This window comes from Taudactylus pleione, unplaced genomic scaffold, assembly GCF_031769625.1.
Source record: "Taudactylus pleione unplaced genomic scaffold, aTauple2 ptg000451l, whole genome shotgun sequence".
NCBI classification, from domain to species: Eukaryota; Metazoa; Chordata; class Amphibia; order Anura; family Myobatrachidae; genus Taudactylus; species Taudactylus pleione.
In genome coordinates this window covers 4,995,506-5,017,781 of record NW_028284853.1, presented here as the reverse complement: position 1 = coordinate 5,017,781, position 22,276 = coordinate 4,995,506, and the positions used below count along the sequence as shown (strand labels likewise).

The following is a 22,276-nucleotide window of genomic DNA, read 5'->3' as shown; positions in this document are numbered from 1 at the left end:
CAGTTTGTACAGAGGCCTCCAAATTGCCTCTTTTTCCTGCCAGTACGGGTACGGACTGTCTGACATGCTTACTTGGATGCTGTCACCGATGTAATCCTCCACCATTCTGTCAATGGTGACAGTATCATATGCAGTGACAGTAGACATGTCAGAAATTGTTGCCAGGTCCTTCAGTCCGGACCAGATGTCCAAACTTGGTCCTGCCTGACCTGCATCACCGCCAGTGGGTTGTTTAGGATACCTAAGTTTTTTTCCTGGCAGCCCCAGTTGTGGGAGAAAATGAAGAAGGAGCTGTTGACGTGTCACGTTCCGCTTATGCTGACAGTGTTTTCACCAGCAGGTCTTTGCACCTCTGCAGGCTTGTGTCGGCCAGAAAGAGAGACACCACATAGGCTTTAAACCTAGGATCGAGCACGGTGGCCAAAATGTAGTGGTCTGATTTCAACAGATTGACCACCCTGAAATCCTGGCAAAGTGAATGAAGGGCTTCATCCACAAGTCCCACATGCCGAGTGGAATCGCTCCGTCCTAGCTCCTCCTTCACTTTCTCCAGCTGCTTCTGCAAAAGCCTGATGAGGGGAATGACCTGACTCAAGCTGGCAGTGTCCGAACTGACTTCACGTGTGGCAAGTTCGAAGGGCTGGAGAACCTTGCAAAACACGGAAATCATTCTCCACTGCACTTGAGTCAGGTGCATACCCCCTCCTTTGCCTATGTCATAGGTGGATGTATAGGCTTGAATGGCCTTTTGCTGCTCCTCCATCCTCTGAAGCATATAGAGGGTTGAGTTCCACTGCGTCACAACCTCTTGCTTCAGGTGATGGCGGGGCAGGTTCAAGAGTGTTTGCTGGCGCTCCAGTCTTCGGCACGCAGTCGCTGAATGGCAAAAGTGGGCAGAAATTTTTCGGGCCACCCAAAGCGTATCCTGCACGCCCCTGTCGCTTTTCCGAAAATTCTGCACCACCAAGTTTATTGTGTGAGCAAAACATGGGACGTGTTGGAATTTGCCCAGATGTAATGCCCGCACAATATTGGTGGCATTGTCAGATATCACAAATCCCCAGGAGAGTCTAAGTGGGGTAAGCCACTGGGCGATGATTTCCCTCAGTTTCTCTAAGAGGTTGTCGGTGGTGTGCCTCTTACTGAAACCGGTGATACACAGCATAGCCTGCCTTGGAACGAGCTGGCGTTTCTGAGATGCTGCTACTGGTGACGCTGCTGCTGTTGCTGCGTAAGGTGATACATCTACCCAGTGGGCTGTCACAGTCATATAGTCCTTAGTCTGCCCTGTTCCACTTGTCCACATGTCTGTGGTTAAGTGTACATTGGGTACAACGGCATTTTTCAGGACACTGAGGACACTTTTTCTGACGTTTCTGTACAGTCTCGGTATCGCCTGCCTAGTGAAGTGGAATCTAGACGGGATTTGGAACCGGGGACACACTACCTCCATCAATTGTCTAAATCCCACTGCACTAATGGCGGATACCGGACGCATGTCTAACACCAACATAGCAGTCAAGGCCTCAGTTATACGTTTTGCTTCAGGATGACTGCTGTCGTACTTCATCCTCCTCGCTAAGGACTGTTGGAGGGTCAATTGTTTAGTAAAAGTAGTGGTGTTCCTACTTCCTCTCTGGGATGATGAATGACTCCCAGCAGCAGCAACAGCAGCAGCAGGAGGCGTAGCAATGCAGGATCCTCCAGAGGAATCCCGGATAGGAGAGTCAGTCATGCCGGTGACATGGCCTGCAGGACTACTTCCGATCCTGACTAAGGAGGAAATTGACGAGGAGGGAGTTGACGGTGTGGTTTACAGGTGCTTGGATACAACAGGACAACGGGATTTAGGAGTCCCTGGACTGCTTACGGTCTTAGCCAAAGTTTCTGAACTTGACAGTAACTTTTTATGAACGCGCTGCAGGTGCCGTATAAGGGAGGATGTTCCTAGGTGGTCATCCCACGGACAACAACTGTCTCCCCCGGAGCCTGATTTAAACAAACCACATCACCATGAGAATCCTCCTCGCCAACTTCCTCCTCAGCGCCAGCTACACCAGTATCCTCATCCTGTTGTACTTCAACAGTGACATCTTCAATTTGCATATCAGCAAATGGACTGTGGGTGCTCCTTTCAGCACTTGCAGGGGGCGTGCAAATGGTGAAAAGAGCCACCTCTTCCCGTCCAGTGCTGGGAAGGTCAGGCATCGCAACCGCCACCACACTTGGACTCTCCTTGGGGATTTGTGATATCTTCTTAGAACGCACAGTTCTTCGCTGTGCTTTTGCCAGCTTAACTCATTTGATTTTTTTAGTGGGAGGAGGGCTTCCATCGTCATGTGAAGCTGAACCACTAGTCATGAACATAGGGAAAGACCTTAGTCATTCCTTGCCACTCCGTGTCGTAAATGGCATATTGGCAAGTTTACGTTTCTCTTCAGATGATTTAAATGTTTTTTTCAAGGTCATTTTCCTGAACTTTGTCATTTGGGATTGTATGTGCCCTCTACTATGACATTGGGCATCGGCCTTGGCAGACGATGTTGATGGCATGTTATCGTCTATGTCATGACTAGTGGCAGCAGCTTCAGCACTAGGAGGAAGTGGTTCTTGATCTTTCCCTATTTTATTTTTATCGGAGAAAGTTTGGTCCTCCATTTATGTTATATTGATATATACGTGCGGCTAAGGCGCACACAAACACAGAAAATAATTTTTTATTTTTGTTTGAGACTAGTGCACTCTGTGGGTTACACCACCCTTTAAGAAATGAGCCAGCCGGCCCTTTACTTATGGGACACAGGCGCACGCTTGGCGCTGCTCCTTTGTTGATGCACGTGCAGCTACAGCCCACACAATTCACAAACACAGAAAATATTTTTTTATTTTGTTTGGAGTGCCCTTTGGGGGTTACAGCACCCTTTAGCGGTCAATCCAGCCGGCCTTTTACTTATGGGACACAGGCGCACGCTTGGCACTACTTTGTTGATTCACGTGCGGCTACTGCGCACACAATTCACAAACACAAAAAAATATATTTTTTTATTTTGTTTGGAGTGCCCTTTGGGGGTTACAGCACTGTTTAACGGACAAGCCAGCCTGCCTTTTACTTATGGGACACAGGCGCACGCTTGGCGCTGCTCCTTTGTTGATACACGTGCAGCCATAGTGCACACAATTCACAAACACAGAAAAAAAATATATATTTTTTGCACTTGGGGGGAGCACCCCTGATGGACAGAGCACCCCCTGGACAACACTACAGCACCCCTTTAGGACTGGGACACTGCACAGTACTTTGGAGTGGACACAGCCCCTATGGACAACTGACTGCACAACACAGTCCAGCCAGCCCCTATGGACTTTGAAGTAGTGGACACAGCCCCTATGGACAACAGCAGCAGAGCGCAGCACAGCACAGCACAGCACAACACTGCACTGCACTACACTACACTACACTACACTACACAGCCCAGCCAGCCCTAACTCCCACCCTCCCTCTTCACTGTCCACAGCCGAGTGAGAAAATGGCGCCGACACGGGTACCTTATATAGGATCCAAAACTCGCGAGACCCGGAAGGCGGGATGATGATGTTTTGCCTCGATTTCAGATCCGAGTCAGGCGGGAAAAGTCAAGCCTGACTCGGATCGGCCTCGGATCGGGGGGGCTTGGGGGGGTTCGGATTTCAAAAATCCGAACCCGCTCACCCCTAATGCAGAGTCTATAGACGCTGCGAGTGGGCATCTAAGTCCTTGCACATTGGAACGCACGGCCGTACATCAGGGAAGGACTTTGTAGCATCACTGGCATAAAGTCGCACATGTGACTGCGGAAAAAGAGGCAGCTATGTCTGATTCAGAATCAGGCCCCATATACTGTATTATGCATCAATAATTAGCTTATAACACTTACTTTCACAATTTGCAACCATTATAGTTTCCAAATTTTGGGCAATCTCCACTCCAACGTTTGACCTTTAAGAAATGGTAATAAAATAAGTCTGTTATTATCACGTGAAAAACAACATTTCTACCACCAATACATAGTTATAAAATCGCACTTTACATAGTGATGACCAGGGGCGCCAGGAGGGAGGGTGGTGTCTAATTACCCGGGCCGGTTGGAGTGGCCCGGGAGTGGCCAGAGCCAGCTGCTGAGGGGTACAAATATCCTCCTTTACAGAAGTGACAAAGTATCTGTCAATTTTTTCTGGTGAGGGCCTAACCACGCCTCCTGCATTTGGACACGCCCACTCCCCCGGTGCGGACCCATTGTTCTCTCATCAGCACTATTGATGACTAGTCATTGTTTCGTACTTCCGTAGACAGTTGTTTTTAAAGACGGGAGAGTTAAGGTATATTAGTATTTAATTGAACGCAATTAATACTTTTTATTTTTGTATTTTATATGGTAAATGGAATTTAGGGGCTGATTCTGAGTCGGGTACAGCTCCATATACGACCACAAATAGAGATTTATGGAAAACCGCGCATGCGCAGAAGTGAAGTTACTCATTTTTTTTACGTGTATTCGGGTGATTCTGAGTCGACCGAATGTTGGCCAGATCTTGTCTTTGTGTGAAATGGGCAACTCTGGGCCGCAACTGGGTAGCAACATTGCGGTTGAGAGCAAGCGATCCATCTCGTGGGCGTGTCGTGGGTGTGTAGCTAGAGCTTCATGGAAATCTGAGGCGCACGTACAGGGAAGGGAGGCCTGTTTCTTATGGATCTCTGGATCCCAGCATGGGGCTGGTGCACGTGCCAAGACTGAAGATGGTGGCGGCTGTGGATGGAAAATCAGGGTGCGGCACTGCTTCCTGCCTGAAGCCGCACGGGTTCTCACATTAGTATAAAGTAATAAATCTGGCTTCCGCCGCTTCCCGCAATTACAGCCACTTCACCTCCAACTCACAATCAAGCCCTTTGAATTTCTCAATAACATGATCCAGAAACAGATTTAATTATATGATACTTCATTAAGCTAATACATTGTGTAAGAGTTGGGTATTGTAACCTTAGCATTTACCACTAACACTGACCAGCCACATCTCCTGGTGTAAACCAGGTTTATATACTACTGTTTTAACCAAAAGTTGGTCTGGTGGTTATTCTTGGCCTAAAGTTACTAGTGGTTATTCTTGGCCTAAGGTTGGTGAACAAGTTACCGTTGAAGAAATCAACTCAAGCTTGGTCCGATGCAGAGTCCAAAGGTGAGCATACGCAACTACTGCCGATGTGAAATTGTATGCAACTTAGTCACGTCTTCACTTGTGACTATAGGGGTGTTACAAGCGGCAATGGGCGTTTGCACATACTGTGGCTAGAAGTGAACATCTTCGTTCTCACACGTGAAAGCAGCTACGTTCTCACACGCATACAGGCCCAGTAGTATACAGATTAATTTTGGGACCAATGCAGCCCATCCCATACTGTGTAATGTAAGTATATTAGAATCCACCATTTTGTTCTGTGATGTTTGGTTACAGGCCACTTTCTTTGTTCCTGCCATACTTACCTACTCTCCTGGAATGTCCAAGAGACTCCCGAAATATCAGGGTGCCCCCCCCCCCCTGAAGAGTAGGTGACCCATCTGCATCTCGCAGGTCCATAGTGAGTGGGATGAATGGCATGTACTGAAAGAAAGCAGCCAATGCCTTACCTCCTACTTTGATTGTGCTATTGATAACATTCCTGGTTCCAATCACCCCACGGAAAAGATTTATGTCCTTCATGCCCCTGAATCTAGCGCTTTGGTGAAATGCATTAAAGAAAATCTATAGAAAGGGTCCATCAGGATATCAAAGTCTTCAAGAGCCAGAATCTTTTTTTTGTTTTTTAAAAATGGATTAAGGTTTACATCTCTGCATAGATTATAGAGATTTGACAAAATTACGATGAAAAAAAAAAATACCCCTTGATTTTTACTTTGTGAACCCTTTGACCAGTTTAAAAGTGTTGTTGTCTTATTCGAGACTGATTTACAGGGAGTCTATTACCTGGTTTGTAACAAGAAGAGGAATGAGTGGAAAAGTGTATTCAATATGCAAACGGGACACTACAAGTGTATTGTAATAACATTTGGCCTTTTTAATGCTCAAGTGGTTCCTCAGAACCTAATAAATTAAATTCTAGGTAGATTTGTGGTAGTTTATTTAGACAATGTTATCAGCCTGTCTTGACCTCTGTCTGGAAAATAAGCTTATCAGCAACCTACTTGCCCTGACCTCTGCTTGGATGCAGACCTTGCTTGGTAACCGCTTGCCCTGACCACAATATGCCAATTGTATCCTAAGCTGCCAGTCCTGCCACTTGGATATGCCATCACTCCCTGAAGCAGCTGGATACTTATTATCACCTGAATCCTGCAGTTTAAGCTGGTAAATTCCATGCTCTGTGCCAGTCTCACTGCAGTTCACTACTGTTTAATTTGTCATTATCATATGTCAACATCAGAGCTAGAATAAATCTCTATTAGCATTTGCTAAATCTTGGGATTACTGAGCACCAGCGGGCATATCTCGTTATAACAGAAAAGTGGATGCTATAGGTGAAGCCGCATGTTGTCGGTACTAGGGGACTCAGGGCAGTGCCAGATTAATGTCCAAATGGGCCTGGAGCTGAAATATCTGATGGGCCTATTGTGTTCTGCGGCAGGGGGTGTGACAAGTGCCGTAGCAGTGTGACTGGTAATGTGGGGTCATGCCCAGTGCAGTGTGGTTGGGGTTTGCTGCATTTCCAGGTGCCAGTGGTCTTAGTACCTTTGCGCAACAGCATGGCATCATGCACTTAAGAGGCACAGGGCGCTCCGGAGCCAGTCCTGCTACGCCGATGTGTATGTGTAGGCCGGCTGTCCTGTGCCAAGTATAGTGCTATGGCGTCTAGTGCCCTCCTAATTACCTCTTCCTGTGAAGGGAGGGAACCATGTAGCAGTCGAATGGGTGGCACTCTAGACGGCTTGTATAAAACACACTAAAAATCCATTTAAGTTATCAACAATACAGAACTTGTATTCGTCCATTCAGTAATCCTGATGAAAGAATGAATACAAGTTCTGAAGCATTGATAACTTAAATGGATTTTACTGTGTTTTATACAAGCTATTCAGAGTGCAGTCCATTTGACTGCTATATATATATATATATATATATATATAGACATAAGACATATATATATACATATATATACAGTATATATATATATATATATATATATACATACACACCCACAATATATATATATATATATATATATATATACATACACACCCACACACATATATATATATATATATATATATATACATACATACACACCCACAATATATATATATATATATATATATATACATACATACATACACACCCACACATATACACGTAAATTGGGAGGGTACAGGAGCTGAATGCACACTTAAGGGGACCGAAGCAGGTGTGGTGTGATATGTTGACAGTCCTAATGTCAACATTCATCATGTTAACATGAAAATGTCGACATTAGGGTTAGGCTACGCAGGGGGGTTAGGCACTAGGGGAAGCTTAGGGTTAGGCTACGGGTGGAGGAGGTTAGGAATAGGCTACATGAGGGGTTAGGAACTACGGGAAGGTTACAGTTAAGGCGCATATCCACTGCACAATAAATTGGACGATTTGAACAATATCATTATCGTTCATCGTCCGCAATATCGCGCAGTAGATATGCCGTCAACGACGGGGATGATGGAGAGTGACGTCACTGAACAATATATCGTTCAGTGTGGGTGCTCAATGTCATTAATGACATTGAGCACATCACTGCTGGGGAATTAGGCCGCCGCGTCCCGGAAGCAACCAGCCGGACACATGGTCAGGCATAATAGGTCCGCCCAGAGGGAGAAACTCGCTGCAAAGGGGCCAATGCCAGTGTTTCTCCTGGGGGCTGGACACATTGCAACGTGATCATAGCCGTCAAACAAGGACTAATAGCTAGAAGCACGTGACTCACATACGTCACGTTTGTTTCAGCCAATGGAATATCAGTGTTATAGGTGCCATAGTAAACAACATAGGTAAACATAGACAAGACAAGAAGAGTGTGAGTGTCTGACAGGCACCAAAAACCTGACAAACAGACAAAAACACATAAGACAAAGATATTAAGCATTTGATAAAAAAGAAAAAAGGAGTTGTGGATAGTGGGCGCACGGAAAAGAATGTATTTGGTAACAAGATAAAATTTTACTTTTATTGGTTACTACCTAAAATTAATTAGCCCCCTTATGGGGAAAATAAACAGTGAAATATAAGGTTAAAAGATTGATATCAAACAAAACATACAAAATGTTAAAATGGCAGATCCACTATTGTGTTGCTGTATTGAGTCTATTATTATCACAATACATATCTTAATGATATAAATTGACTCATACCCATCTTAGATGCTATGCTACTTAATAGGATAGACACCCTTTTGTAATTATTTGGATGTCAACTATACACTATAGTCAAAATAATTGATTGAGTGGTTACATAAGGCTGGTTATTTCCCGGTCCACAATATTTATCTGAATTCTGAATGCTAATTGTGCTATATATAGACAAGGGAAATTACCAGCGCTAAGAATCATACATTCACTAGATATATTTGTTCGATGCAGCGATATTAATGATACACTCTCAGAAATATTGGGAGGGTGTTAAACTAGTTTGCAACATTTGCAACAAGTTGATCAGTAAATATTGGATTGTTAAATAGTAACACAGTGCTTCCTATATTTGTGTGCTGAATACAGTTGAAAAATCTGGGGCACCTAATGGATTTACCTATAATGGTAGTATGAGGTTAACTTTTAATCAAAGCACAGCTGATCGAACAGTAATCAATAATACTGTGTGTATCATCAGTATCGATCTAGTAGTATGGATAAAGTCCCATATAGTTCATGGACTTAATCACTGGCATCGTACATGCGATTAACATAGCATCTAGTATAGATTGGGAAATAATCATAAACACAACAAACACATAATATGGAGCTGCCAGTGACGCCGACGCGCGCGTTTCACTGTGAGCAGCTTTCTCAAGGCTGAACCCGATTGCTCAGCTCGGCAAGTACTTGTTCTAAAAGAGACCTCCAATCAAATTGCTGACCTATGTCACATGTGAACCTCATCCAATGGATGATAGTTTTCAACATCACTTACGTGTAGCGTTACGTAGTGGGTCACATCCCTAAATGCCGATCACGTGATCGGAATATTGTCCAATAGATGAGGGGGTGTGTCTGTTTACCATTTCGTAAACAACACAACGTGTAATCCCCGTCCAATAGATGATAGTTTACAACATCACTTACATGTAACATTACATGGTAAGTCACATCCCTAAGTGCCGATCACATGATCGGAATGTTGTCTAATATATGAGAGGATATATCTGTTTACCATTTTGTAAACAGAGCACAAGATGTTGTCTAGGAAATCACCCTCAATGCTGACCACGTGACCGAGTTTGAACCTATGAAGAGGGTAATATAACAACAGATATATATAGAAAACCAACATCGACAAATAGCATTCTTCATTCATCTAGCTCACATTTTCCAGCTACTATTAAAGCTATACCAAAAGGCGAACTCTTACGTGTTAAGAGGAATTGCTCAGATGTTGAAACTTTCAATCTCAGACAAAAAGAACTCAGTAAAAGATTCTTGGATAGGGGTTACAGTCACAATCTAATCAAGAGATCAATTAGGGAAGTAGAGACATACCCTAGAGACTCACTTCACAAACCAAAATTGAGACATAACAAAGAAGAATCTGTAAGATTTGTAGGGACTTTTAACACCCATTGGAGGACTATTAATAACATTCTCCAGAAACACTGGCCAATACTTAAAACAGATCACGATCTTAAAAGAATCTTGCCTGACAGAGTTCAAACGAGCTGGAGGAGATCTCGCAATATTAAAGATCATCTTGTACACAGTCACCTCCCTCCAATATTTTACAACAACCGCAGCAAAAAAGGATCATATCACTGTGGTTGTTGCAAGGCATGTAAATACGTGATTCCAAAAATGTGGTTCTATGATAAATACAAACACAAATGGTTTATATCCTCCTACATAACATATACTACCGTGGGCACTGTATATTGTATGGAATGCCCATGCCATATGATTTACATTGGCAAGACATCTAGACCTTTAAAGGTCAGAATATTAGAACATGTTGGCAATATTCGTAATGCCAACAAAGACCAAGCTAGGTTTAGAACTTTAACATCGGTAGCGAGACATTTTCAAAAATTTCATAACAGTGATCCCACAGGCTTACAAGTTTATGGTATGAGACATATTAAACTTGGAATTAGAGGAGGTGATTTGGATCGAGAATTGCTGAAATGGGAAACAAAAATGATTTTCCTCATGAATAACCTAACTCCGGGAGGCCTAAATGAAGCAAATAGTTATGTCCCTTTTCTTTAATTCGTAAGAGATTTCCTGACATCATACCTGATAGTAATGAGGCCTTTATTACAACTTAGGAAAGATTGTGTGTAATGTAGTTCACCATGCTTTTTCAGTGATGGAAAATGAAATTTTCTATACTATCATGTATTAATGGAGCTATTAATTTTAGATATATATAATAGAATCATGATAAGGTTAATATTAGATGTGGTCTATATACGATATTACATACATCAATAAGTGGTTCTAATGAGGTTTAATCCAGAGGGTGATAACTCCCTTTAGGATCAATTGTTATGAACAACGATAGTATAACAACATCGATTACATTATTATTGTTAAGTAATCAGAGGTATAGCTTGAAATATACATCCAATTTATACAGTAATTGTATATTAATTTGTATCTCAACTAATAACAACAGATTAATTAGTCTAGCACCTGTTTGACACTTTTTCTTTCCTTTCTGTTTAATTTATCACGTCACATTTTGTCACTTTGTAGATTCTACATACATTATCACTTATTAATTTATCTAAGTTTCTTGGTTTCTTTAAATTTCCCTTCTTCAATAGCTTAGGAGGGAATCATACTCACTTTTTCTTATCTATCTGATGATAGTATTATATTATGACATCCCACCAACACATTTTTCACTAAATAATAACTCTTTTACTATTTTTTTTTTTTCATTTTTTTTTCATTTTTTATTTTATTTTATATTTTTTATTTGTTTTAATTCAAACTTCTTATTAGCAACAATACACATATCACTATTAATTAAGTGTTTTTATGTTTAATCGATACACACATTAATTTTTGGATCATCAACTTATTTATTATCTTACTAATATGGTTAGTTAATTTTGATCTATAATCTGTGTTTATGACACACCATATATTATTTTAATTATTTAGAAGCTCCTGACTGATATTCTTAGGTTGTGAACTTAGCACCTTACTGCTAACAACAGGGTGCAATAATTAATTATTAGCTGGATAGCGTTCCTAAGTTACTGATACTTTTTTATATTGTAATTTGACCATCTCATTAAAAATAAAAATATGGTATAGTGACTGTTCAAAAATTAGTATAGTGAATATTCTCTAACAACTTTATTCCCTGTCTTATCGATTTAAATGATCATTTATTATTCCAACTTCTATTAATTGATTTGCAAATTCTTCCCACATTGCATAGCACTAATGGTATTTATTTACCACGTACAATCCGATGTAGTCTCCTTTTCTCTTTTTCCACATGATGGACAAACGGACACACCCCCTCAATCATAGGTTCAAACTCGGTCACGTGGTCAGCATTGAGGGTGATTTCCTAGACAACATCTTGTGCTCTGTTTACAAAATGGTAAACAGATATATCCTCTCATATATTAGACAACATTCCGATCATGTGATCGGCACTTAGGGATGTGACTTACCATGTAATGTTACATGTAAGTGATGTTGTAAACTATCATCTATTGGACGGGGATCACACGTTGTGTTGTTTACGAAATGGTAAACAGGCACACCCCCTCATCTATTGGACAATATTCCGATCACGTGATCGGCATTTAGGGATGTGACCCACTACGTAACGTTACACGTAAGTGATGTTGAAAACTATCATCCATTGGATGAGGTTCACATGTGACATAGGTCAGCAATTTGATTGGAGGTCTCTTTTAGAACAAGTACTTGCTGAGCTGAGCAATCGGGTTCAGCCTTGAGAAAGCTGCTCACAGTGAAACGCGCGCGTCGGCGTCACTGGCAGCTCCATATTATGTGTTTGTTGTGTTTATGATTATTTCCCAATCTATACTAGATGCAATGTTAATCGGCATGTACGATGCCAGTGATTAAGTCCATGAACTATATGGGACTTTATCCATACTACTAGATCGATACTGATGATACACACAGTATTATTGATTACTGTTCGATCAGCTGTGCTTTGATTAAAAGTTAACCTCATACTACCATTATAGGTAAATCCATTAGGTGCCCCAGATTTTTCAACTGTATTCAGCACACAAATATAGGAAGCACTGTGTTACTATTTAACAATCCAATATTTACTGATCAACTTGTTGCAAATGTTGCAAACTAGTTTAACACCCTCCCAATATTTCTGAGAGTGTATCATTAATATCGCTGCATTGAACAAATATATCTAGTGAATGTATGATTCTTAGCGCTGGTAATTTCCCTTGTCTATATATAGCACAATTAGCATTCAGAATTCAGATAATTATTGTGGACCGGGAAATAACCAGCCTTATGTAACCACTCAATCAATTATTTTGACTATAGTGTATAGTTGACATCCAAATAATTACAAAAGGGTGTCTATCCTATTAAGTAGCATAGCATCTAAGATGGGTATGAGTCAATTTATATAATTAAGATATGTATTGTGATAATAATAGACTCAATACAGCAACACAATAGTGGATCTGCCATTTTAACATTTTGTATGTTTTGTTTGATATCAATCTTTTAACCTTATATTTCATTGTTTATTTTCCCCATAAGGGGGCTAATTAATTTTAGGTAGTAACCAATAAAAGTAAAATTTTATCTTGTTACCAAATACATTCTTTTCCGTGCGCCCACTATCCACAACTCCTTTTTTCCTTTTTATCACATGTTTCTATTTAGTTGGTCAGGGCTGCACCCCCGTGCATATATGGAATATTGAATCAATAAATACATAGGGGTTTAGTATTAATTCAATGACAGAGTGCAGGTATTTATTTCCCCCTCTTTTCCTTTCCCCATTTATATGAACAAAGATATTAAGCACCAAGATACACAGATGGCCCAATCGCCATATTAAATAAATGTGAACATATAATATGCTACACTCAAATAAAACCCAAAAAGAGAAGAGAAAATAACGACATTAATAAAACTAATAATTAGTGGAAAAAATGATTAATGATCATTTTTATATATATATATATATATATATATATATATATATATATACACATATGTATACTGCATATACACTATACACACTGACCTGTATAAACGGACATGCTGGGCGAAGCTTCCTTCCCCCTTCAGCTAGGTGGTTGGTTGAGCAGGATGGTTCAGGGGGCGGAGCTTCATCTGGCCGATGTGGGCGTGGCTTCGGCTGTGCGGGGGTGGGCGGGGTTTCAGCCTAGCCGGTCGGATCGTCCAAGAGGAGGGAGTCAGAATGGACTAAGCAAGCTGTTCTGACAGCCATTAGGTAAGTGGTCTGGGCTGTTAGTTGGTAGTGTCAGAAAAGAGATTAAAAAAAAATAATTTTTTTTTTCCTACCTGCACTACAATGCATTCTGTGTGGGCCTATTTGCAATGGGAGGCCTGGAGCTGTAGCTCCACCCGCCCCATTGGTAATCTGGCCCTGACTCAGGGCCTGATTGAGACCTGACAGCAAGGCTCTGTTTGCATGCAAGCTGCCGATGTTTTTGTTTTGCGCATATACCGCAGTGCACGTGCATGAACCAGTCACAGCGATCGCTGTAAGAACATAGACGGCCCGCAAGCATGAGTGACAGGAAGTGCTGTTTGTAGGTGGTGACAGGAGGGTGGTCGAGCGAAACGCAAGCGTGCCAGTGTGTTTGGACACCGTTTTATGGGCTTGAATAATTAAGACCCATCATCAGCCTACGTAGCCGAAGTTGTCATTACACACAGCGGCACTTCCAGTGCTTGCGGTGGGGTCAGGTCAACCACATGTGGTGCGTATGGGTCCGATGTAAGCCGATGTTACCAATTATTCAGTGGACTTCCTATATATGATGGATGTGACTAAGGGAAAGTGGGCATCTTCTTTCTTACCGCGATCGCACGGCAAAACATAGTGGGCATGCTAATGTTTTGCTAGCGATTGCAGGATTTGCATACTTTCACTACGGAGAGCTGCGTGCGTCCATTGCCTGGTGAACGGACCTGAATCAGGCCCTCATTCCAGTGCACTGATGTTTGGACGCACAAATGTGAGAATTGTACCTTATATACCGAATAATATAAAGTAGAATTTACTGTTGGCAAATACTGAAAACTAGGGGGTCTATTTACTAAGCTGTGTTAGGAGATAAAGTGAAAGGTGTTAAGGTACCAGCCAATCAGCTCCTAACTGCCATTTTTCAAAAACAGCCTGTGACATGGCAGTTAGGAACTGATTGGCTGGTTACTTATCACCATTCACTTTATCTCCTAACTAGGGGTGAGCGGGTTCGGATTTCTGAAATCCGAACCCCCCCGAGCCCCCCCGATCCAAGGCCGATCCGAGTCAGGCTCGACTTTTCCCGCCTGACTCGGATCTGAAATCGAGGCAAAACGTCATCATCCCGCCTTCGGGTCTCGCGGGTTTTGGATTCTATATAAGGTACCCGCGTCGGTGCCATTTTCTCACTCGGCTGTGGACAGTGAAGAGGGAGGATGGGAGTTAGGGCTGGCTGGGCTGTGTAGTGTAGTGCAGTGTAGTGTTGTGCTGTGCTGCGCTGTGCTGCTGTTGTCCATAGGGGCTGTGTCCACTCTTCCAAAGTCAATAGGGGCTGGCTGTGTTGTGCTGTGCTGTTCTGCTGTTGTCCATAGGGGCTGTGTCCACTCCAAAGTCCTGTGTAGTGTCCCAGTCCTAAAGGGGTACTGTAGTGTTGTCCAGGGGGTGCTCTGTCCAGCAGGGGTGCTCCCCCCAAGTGCAAAAAAATAAATATTTTTTCTGTGCGCAGTAGCCGCACGTGCATCAACAAAGTAGCGCCAAGCGTGCGCCTGTGTCATAAGTAAAGGGCCGGCTGGTTTGACCGTTAAAGGGTGCTGTAACCCCCAAAGTGCACTCCAAACAAAATAAAAAAATATTTTATGTGTTTGTGAATTGTGTGCACTGTGGCTGCACATGCATCAACAAAGGAGCAGCGCCAAGCATGCGCCTGTGTCCCATAAGTAAAGGGCCAGCTGGCTTGTCCGTTAAAGAGTGCTGTAACCCCCAAAGGGCACTCCAAACAAAATAAAAAAATATTTTCTGTGTTTGTGAATTGTGTGCACTGTGGCTGCACGTGCACCAACAAAGGAGCAGCGCCAAGCGTGCGCCTGTGTCCCATAGGTAAAGGGCCGGCTGGCTTGACCATTAAAGGGTGCTGTAACCCCCAAAGTGCACTCCAAAAAAAATAAAACATTTTCTTCTGTGTTTGTGAATTGTCTGCACTGTATGTGCATCCTCAAAGCAGCAGCGCCAAGCGTGCATCTGTCTGTTAAAGGGTGGTGTAACCCCCAAAGTGCGCTCCACAAAGAATAAAAAAATTCTTCTTTTTTTTCTGTCTTTGTGAATTGTGTGGGCTGTAGCTGCACATGCATCAACAAAGGAGCAGTGCCAAGCGTGCGCCTGTGTCCCATAAGTAAAGAGCCGGCTGGCTCATTTCTTAAAGGGTGGTGTAACCCACAAAGTGCACTAGTCTCCAACAAAAGTAAAAAATTATTTTCTGTGTTTGTGTGCGCCTTAGCCGCACGTATATATCAATATAACATAAATGGAGGACCAAACTTTCTCCGATAAAAATAAAATAGGGAAAGATCAAGAACCACTTCCTCCTAGTGCTGAAGCTGCTGCCACTAGTCATGACATAGACGATAACATGCCATTAACGTCGTCTGCCAAGGCCGATGCCCAATGTCATTGTAGAGGGCACATACAATCCCAAATGACAAAGTTCAGGAAAATGACCTTGAAAAAAACATTTAAATCATCTGAAGAGAAACGTAAACTTGCCAATATGCCATTTACGACACGGAGTGACAAGTAACGGCTAAGGTCTTTCCCTATGTTCATGACTAGTGGTTCAGCTTAACATGACGATGGAAACCCTCCTCCCGCTAAAAAAATCAAACGAGTTAAGCTGGCAAAAGCACAGCGAAGAACTGTGCATTCTAAGAAGATATCACAAATCCCCAAGGAGAGTCCAAGTGTGGTGGCGGTTGCAATGCCTGACCTTCCCAGCACTGGACGGGAAGAGGTGGCTCTTTCCACCATTTGCACGCCCCCTGCAAGTGCTGAAAGGAGCACCCACAGTCCACTTGCTGATATGCAATTGAAGATGTCACTGTTGAAGTACAACAGGATGAGGATACTGGTGTAGCTGGCGCTGAGGAGGAAGTTGGCGAGGAGGATTCTGATGGTGATGTGGTTTGTTTAAATCAGGCTCCGGGGGAGACAGTTGTTGTCCGTGGGATGAAAAAGCCCATCACGGTCTTTCCTGGGCAGAAGACCAAACATTTCATCTCTTTGGTCTGGCAATATTTCTATCCAAATCCGGACAACAACTGTCTTGCCACATGTACCATATGTAAAGGTGAAATAAGTAGGGGTAGGGATGTTAACCACCTAGGAACATCCTCCCTTATACAGCACCTGCAGCGCGTTCATAAAAAGTTACTGTCAAGTTCAGAAACTTTGGCTAAAACCGTAAGCAGTCCAGGGACACCTAAATCCTGTTGTCCTGTTGTATCCAAGCACCTGCAAACCACACCGTCAACTCCCTCCTCATCAATTTCCTCCTTAGTCAGGATCGGAAGTAGTCCTGCAGGCCATGTCACTGGCATGACTGACTCTCCTATCCGGGATTCCTGCGGAGGATCCTGCATTGCTACGGCTCCTGCTGCCACTGCTGCTGTTGCTGCTGCTGGGAGTCATTCATCATCCCAGAGAGGAAGTAGGAACACCACTACTTTTACTTAACAATTGACCCTCCAACAGTCCCTAGCGAGGAGGATGAAGTACGACAGCAGTCATCCTGAAGCAAAACGTATAACTGAGGCCTTGACTGCTATGTTGGTGTTATACGTGCTTCTGGTATTTGCCATTAGTGCAGTGGGATTTAGACAATTGATGGAGGTAGTGTGTCCCCGGTTCCAAATCCCGTCTAGATTCCACTTCACTAGGCAGGCGATACCGAGACTGTACAGAAACATCAGAAAAAGTGTGCTCAGTGTCCTGAAAAATGCAGTTGATCCCAATGTCCACTTAACCACGGACATGTGGACAAGTGGAACAGGGCAGACTAAGGACTATATGACTGTGACAGCCCACTGGGTAGATGTATCACCTTACGCAGCAACAACAGCAGCGTCACTAGTAGCAGCATCTCAGTAACGCCAGCTTGTTCCAAGGCAGGCTACACTGTGTATCACCGGTTTCAGTAAGAGGCACACCGCCGACAACCTCTTAGAGAAACTGAGGGAAATCATCGCCAGTGCCTTACCCCACTTAGACTCTCCTGGGGATTTGTGATATCTGACAACGCCACCAATATTGTGCGGGCATTACATCTGGGCAAATTCCAGCACGTCCCATGTTTTGCTCACACAATAAACTTGGTGGTGCAGAATTTTCTGAAAAGCGACAGGGGCGTGCAGGATACGCTTTGGGTGGCCCGAAAAATTTCTGGCCACTTTCGCCTTTCAGCGACTGCGTGCCGAAGACTGGAGCGCCAGCAAACACTCTTGAACCTGCCCCACCATCACCTGAAACAAGAGGTTGTGACCCAGTGGAACTCAACCCTCTATATGCTTCAGAGGATGGAGGATCAGCAAAAGGCCATGCAAGCCTATACATCCACCTATGACATAGGCAAAGGAGGGGGTATGCACCTGACTCAAGCACAGTGGAGAATGATTTCCGTGTTGTGCAAGGTTCTCCAGCCCTTCGAACTTGCCACACGTGAAGTCAGTTCAGACACTGCCAGCTTGAGTCAGGTCATTCCCCTCATCAGGCTTTTGCAGAAGGAGCTGGAGAAAGTGAAGGAGGAGCTAAGACGGAGCAATTCCGCTCGGCATGTGGGACTTGTGGATGAAGCCCTTCATTCGCTTTGCCAGGATTCCAGGGTGGTCAATCTGTTGAAATCAGACCACTACATTTTGGCCACCGTGCTCAATCCTAGGTTTAAAGCCTATGTAGTTTCTCTCTTTCCGGCCGACACAAGCCTGCAGAGGTGCAAAGACCTGCTGTTGAAAACACTGTTAGCTGAAGCGGAACGTGACACCTCAACAGCTCCTTCTTCATTTTCTCCCACAACTGGGGCTGCCAGGAAAAAAACTTAGGTATCCTAAACAACCCGCTGGCGGTGATGCAGGGCAGGCAGGACCAAGTTTTGACATCTGGTCCGGACTGAAGGACCTGGCAACAATTTCTGACATGTCTACTGTCACTGCATATGATACTGTCACCATTGACAGAATGGTGGAGGATTACATCGGTGACAGCATCCAAGTAGGCATGTCAGACAGTCCGTACCTGTACTGGCAAGAAAAAGAGGCAATTTGGAGGCCCCTGTACAAACTGGCTCTATTTTACCTGAGTTGCTCCCCCTCCAGTGTGTACTCCGAAAGAGTGTTTAGTGCAGCCGGAAACCTTGTCAGTGAAAGGCGTAGGAGGTTGCTTCATAAAAATGAATTATCAACTCTTCCAGGGAGACCAGCCTCCAGAACGTACAGAGGGACCTGTGGTGGTGGATTCCAGCGGGGACGAGTTAATGCTCTGTGAGGATGAGGATGTACACAACACTGAAGAGGGTGAGGAATCGGTGGATGAGGAGGATGAGGACGACATCTTGCCTCCGTAGAGCCAGTTTGTGCAGGGACACATGAATTGCCAGCTTGTTTTGTGGGGGCCCAAATGAACCAATCATTTCAGCCACAGTTGTGTGGCATACCCAGGCGCTGAAATGATTGCTTTGTTAAAGTGTGCATGTCCTGTTTATACAACATAAGGGTGGGTGGGAGAGCCCAAGGACAATTCCATCTTGCACCTCTTTTTTTTCTTTGCATTATGTACAGTTTGGGGCCTAGTTTTTCAAACTGCCATCCTGCAACCTTTTGGACATAAAAACACTATTGTGAGGTGTGAGGTGTTCATAATAGACTGGAAATGAGTGGAAATTAAGGTTATTGAGGTTAGTAATAGCATAGGAGCAGAAAAACCCACAAATTCAGTGATTTTAGCTGTTTTTATGCTTTTTGTAAAAAAAATACAGATCCAAAACACAAAACCCAGAACCCAGAACACGGAAGGGTGGTTTTGGCAAAACCAATCCAGATCCAAAACACGAAGAAAGATCCAGATCCAAAACCAAAACACAAAACACGAAAGTGGCCGGTGCACACCCCTACTCCTAACACAGCTTAGTAATAGACCCCTAGGTAGTGAACGTTTTCAGAATTGAGGACTGTTGTCACCTACTGTATGTACAGTACTCAACACACGTTCCAGATATATGTTAAAGATTCTCAGTGGTATATGATAAAGCTGGGACATATTGAAAAATGATACTGCAAAATATCATGCAATAATACTTGAAAATATGGCTTTTTTTAACTAATTAGACAGAAATTGATACCCTTGGAATAGTTGCTTTTCTCCAGGAGTAAGAAATGATGCGTGGATGTCCACCGCTCTCATGTTTGTTAAACAGTCGCACGGGAGGTTGGGAGGTTTGATACAGTAGAAGACCTCTTCATAAACTTCATCTTTGTACTCACAGACCTCCTCCTTTGTTTTCAGCTGAAAGCCACAGGTAGTGATGGCTTCCTTACCAAGGCTTACATATTGCCCCTGGAAACCAATAACGCCCAAGCTAGAATGTCTCGATCTCCAGACAGCTGCGATCCCTTCGCTGGGGTGCCACAATAGAGAGGAGACTTTGGCTTTGCCCGCCCAATACAAAGGAAAGTGGACATGGTATGACCCATTGTTGAAATCTTCCACCCTTCCGGACATAGAAGCTCCGAGTTCTGGAGAGAACAATCTTGGTCTAACGAAGTCTCCTCCGTAGGTCTTCCTGTTGCCCAAGTAATCATACATATCGAGCTGTACCACAAAGTCCTCTCCAACACAATAACGTGCCCTGGGATTTACAATGAAAGCCTTACTGTGCTTCCCACTTGTGCATCTATTAAACTGAGTAAATGTGACATTGGGGATGAGATTCTGTATTTTGGTAAACACTGCATCTATCAGAGATTGCAGATGGCTCTTTCCTGGTGTATGGTCTGTTTCTATCATCTCAGTATTATTTTCTATGACTGGGGTAATACAGTTTCCAACCAATCGTCTGAGAGAATCCTGCAATATGAAAATTACATTGTTTACACATAGTTCTTTATGTATCAATAACAAATGCGCCCTGTATACAATAATTACAATTATTGTCCTACTTACTGTAAAAGTACATTAAGATTGACTTTAGAGTTTTGTTCATTTATTCATCATGGGGCCGATGCAGGGTTGATCGTACGCCCATTTCTGGCGCGTATCTTGCATGTTTTCGCAAGTACACATGATGCAGAAATGTAAGTTTTTCAAAAACATCTTTACTAGCGACTGAAGCGTCATAACTGCACTGTAATGGTGTGTTCTTAAATAGTTTATGATATCAGAGGGTGCCTAACAGTCCAGATGTTGCTGAGACAGTCCCACTTTTCAGAGAACTGTCCCACCTGCCTTCCAAAGAGTCATGGTGGGGAGGAGAGAAGGTTGGGACGGCACAATCTCCCCTGCTGCTCTGCACATCAGCTGTGAATGGATGCTGCGCTCTGTATTAATATTGAGAGTCTACAGTTACTCAGATGGCCATCTCACATCCATAGCCGAGGCCAGGAAATCTGCATTGGAAGACTCAGACCCTGGCCTCAGCACTCTGAGAATTTTTTGGGGGGGAACGCTGGCCAGGCCCCGCCCACTTCCCACCCCCAAACGGCGGCATCCTGTCAATCAGGCTGCAGCTTAGAAGGCACCGTGAGCGATCTCACAGGACCCATTCTGCACATGCGAAGTACTGGTCCGTCATATGCTCAATCCCCCGCCATCTGAGTTGTACACAAACCATATTGTTTGTGTACAAGTCTGAATTAGATCCTTAAAGGACAAATCAACTTTTTACAGCAATTTGTAAAAGTGAAATCACTACTCCCTTTCCTGAATTATTGATGTGCCCTGTGCCGATCAGATAAAACATATTTGACAAAGGTGACTAAATCCTCCAACAGAAGATATGGTGCAGAATGTGTCTCACCTGTAATGAAATCCGGTGCCAAACAAAGCTCAACAGAAACACGGTGGCTATTGCCAAAGGGAGATGTGCTTTTTTCCTTCCTACAGCCATAGGTTTAAATGTAGAAATCACTCTGTGAAAGAAAAAGGGGGTTTCCGAGGTCAAGTTATTTTCAAAATAGCATAGAAGCCACGATGATAGCAGAAGGTTTATCAACTAAGAATGTTTGCAGCTTTCATACAACTGAGAACGGTAATGTCTGTATTCAGACTCCTGCGGACGTTATTCAGGATGGAGTAACTAATTGTATCCTACTTTAAATGAAATGTCAGATTAATATTAAGGAATAAGCAGGGGCGCCGAGAGGGGGGGGAGCGGGTACAGGTTACCCAGGCCCGGGCTTCCTGAGGGGCCCAGCTGGGACCCGGGTCCGCCGCCGCTCCCCCCTCACAGCAGCCCAGCACACAGCGTGTGCTGAGCTGCAGTTGGAGACTGCTCGTGGCTGCTGAGCAGCAGCCACAGCGGTCTCCTATGCCTGTACAGGGGAGCGATCACACTGATCGCACCCCCCCTGGTTTTGCGCCGGGCTGAGGTGGCTCAGAGCGCCCCCCCTCCCCAGCGCTCAGCGCCGCAAATCTTTTTTTTTTTTCTCGGCAAGGGGGCGTGGCCACGCCTCCCACGATTAGGCCACGCCCCCTATTACCGGGGCCCACCACGCCTCTTGGCGGGCCTGGGAATAAGTAATCGGCCATCGAAAGCTCATAAGAGAGAAATGTAAAAAGTGATTAC

At 43.7% G+C, this 22,276-nt stretch overlaps 1 protein-coding gene across 1 annotated transcript in view; it reads right to left on the bottom strand.

Moving 5' to 3' along the window:
• The window catches only part of LOC148505528 (NXPE family member 1-like), a 58,396-nt gene extending 36,795 nt beyond the window's left edge, over nucleotides 1-21,601 (bottom strand). The window contains exons 1-3 of the mRNA XM_088448085.1: nucleotides 21,509-21,601; nucleotides 19,835-20,559; nucleotides 3,915-3,976 (exon numbers count right to left, since the gene is read on the bottom strand). Of these exons, the coding sequence (XP_088304211.1) occupies nucleotides 3,915-3,976; nucleotides 19,835-20,559; nucleotides 21,509-21,598 (877 nt within the window). The 5' untranslated portion in view covers nucleotides 21,599-21,601. The remainder of the gene's footprint in view (nucleotides 1-3,914; nucleotides 3,977-19,834; nucleotides 20,560-21,508) is intronic.
• Between the last annotated feature and the right edge of the window lie 675 nt (nucleotides 21,602-22,276).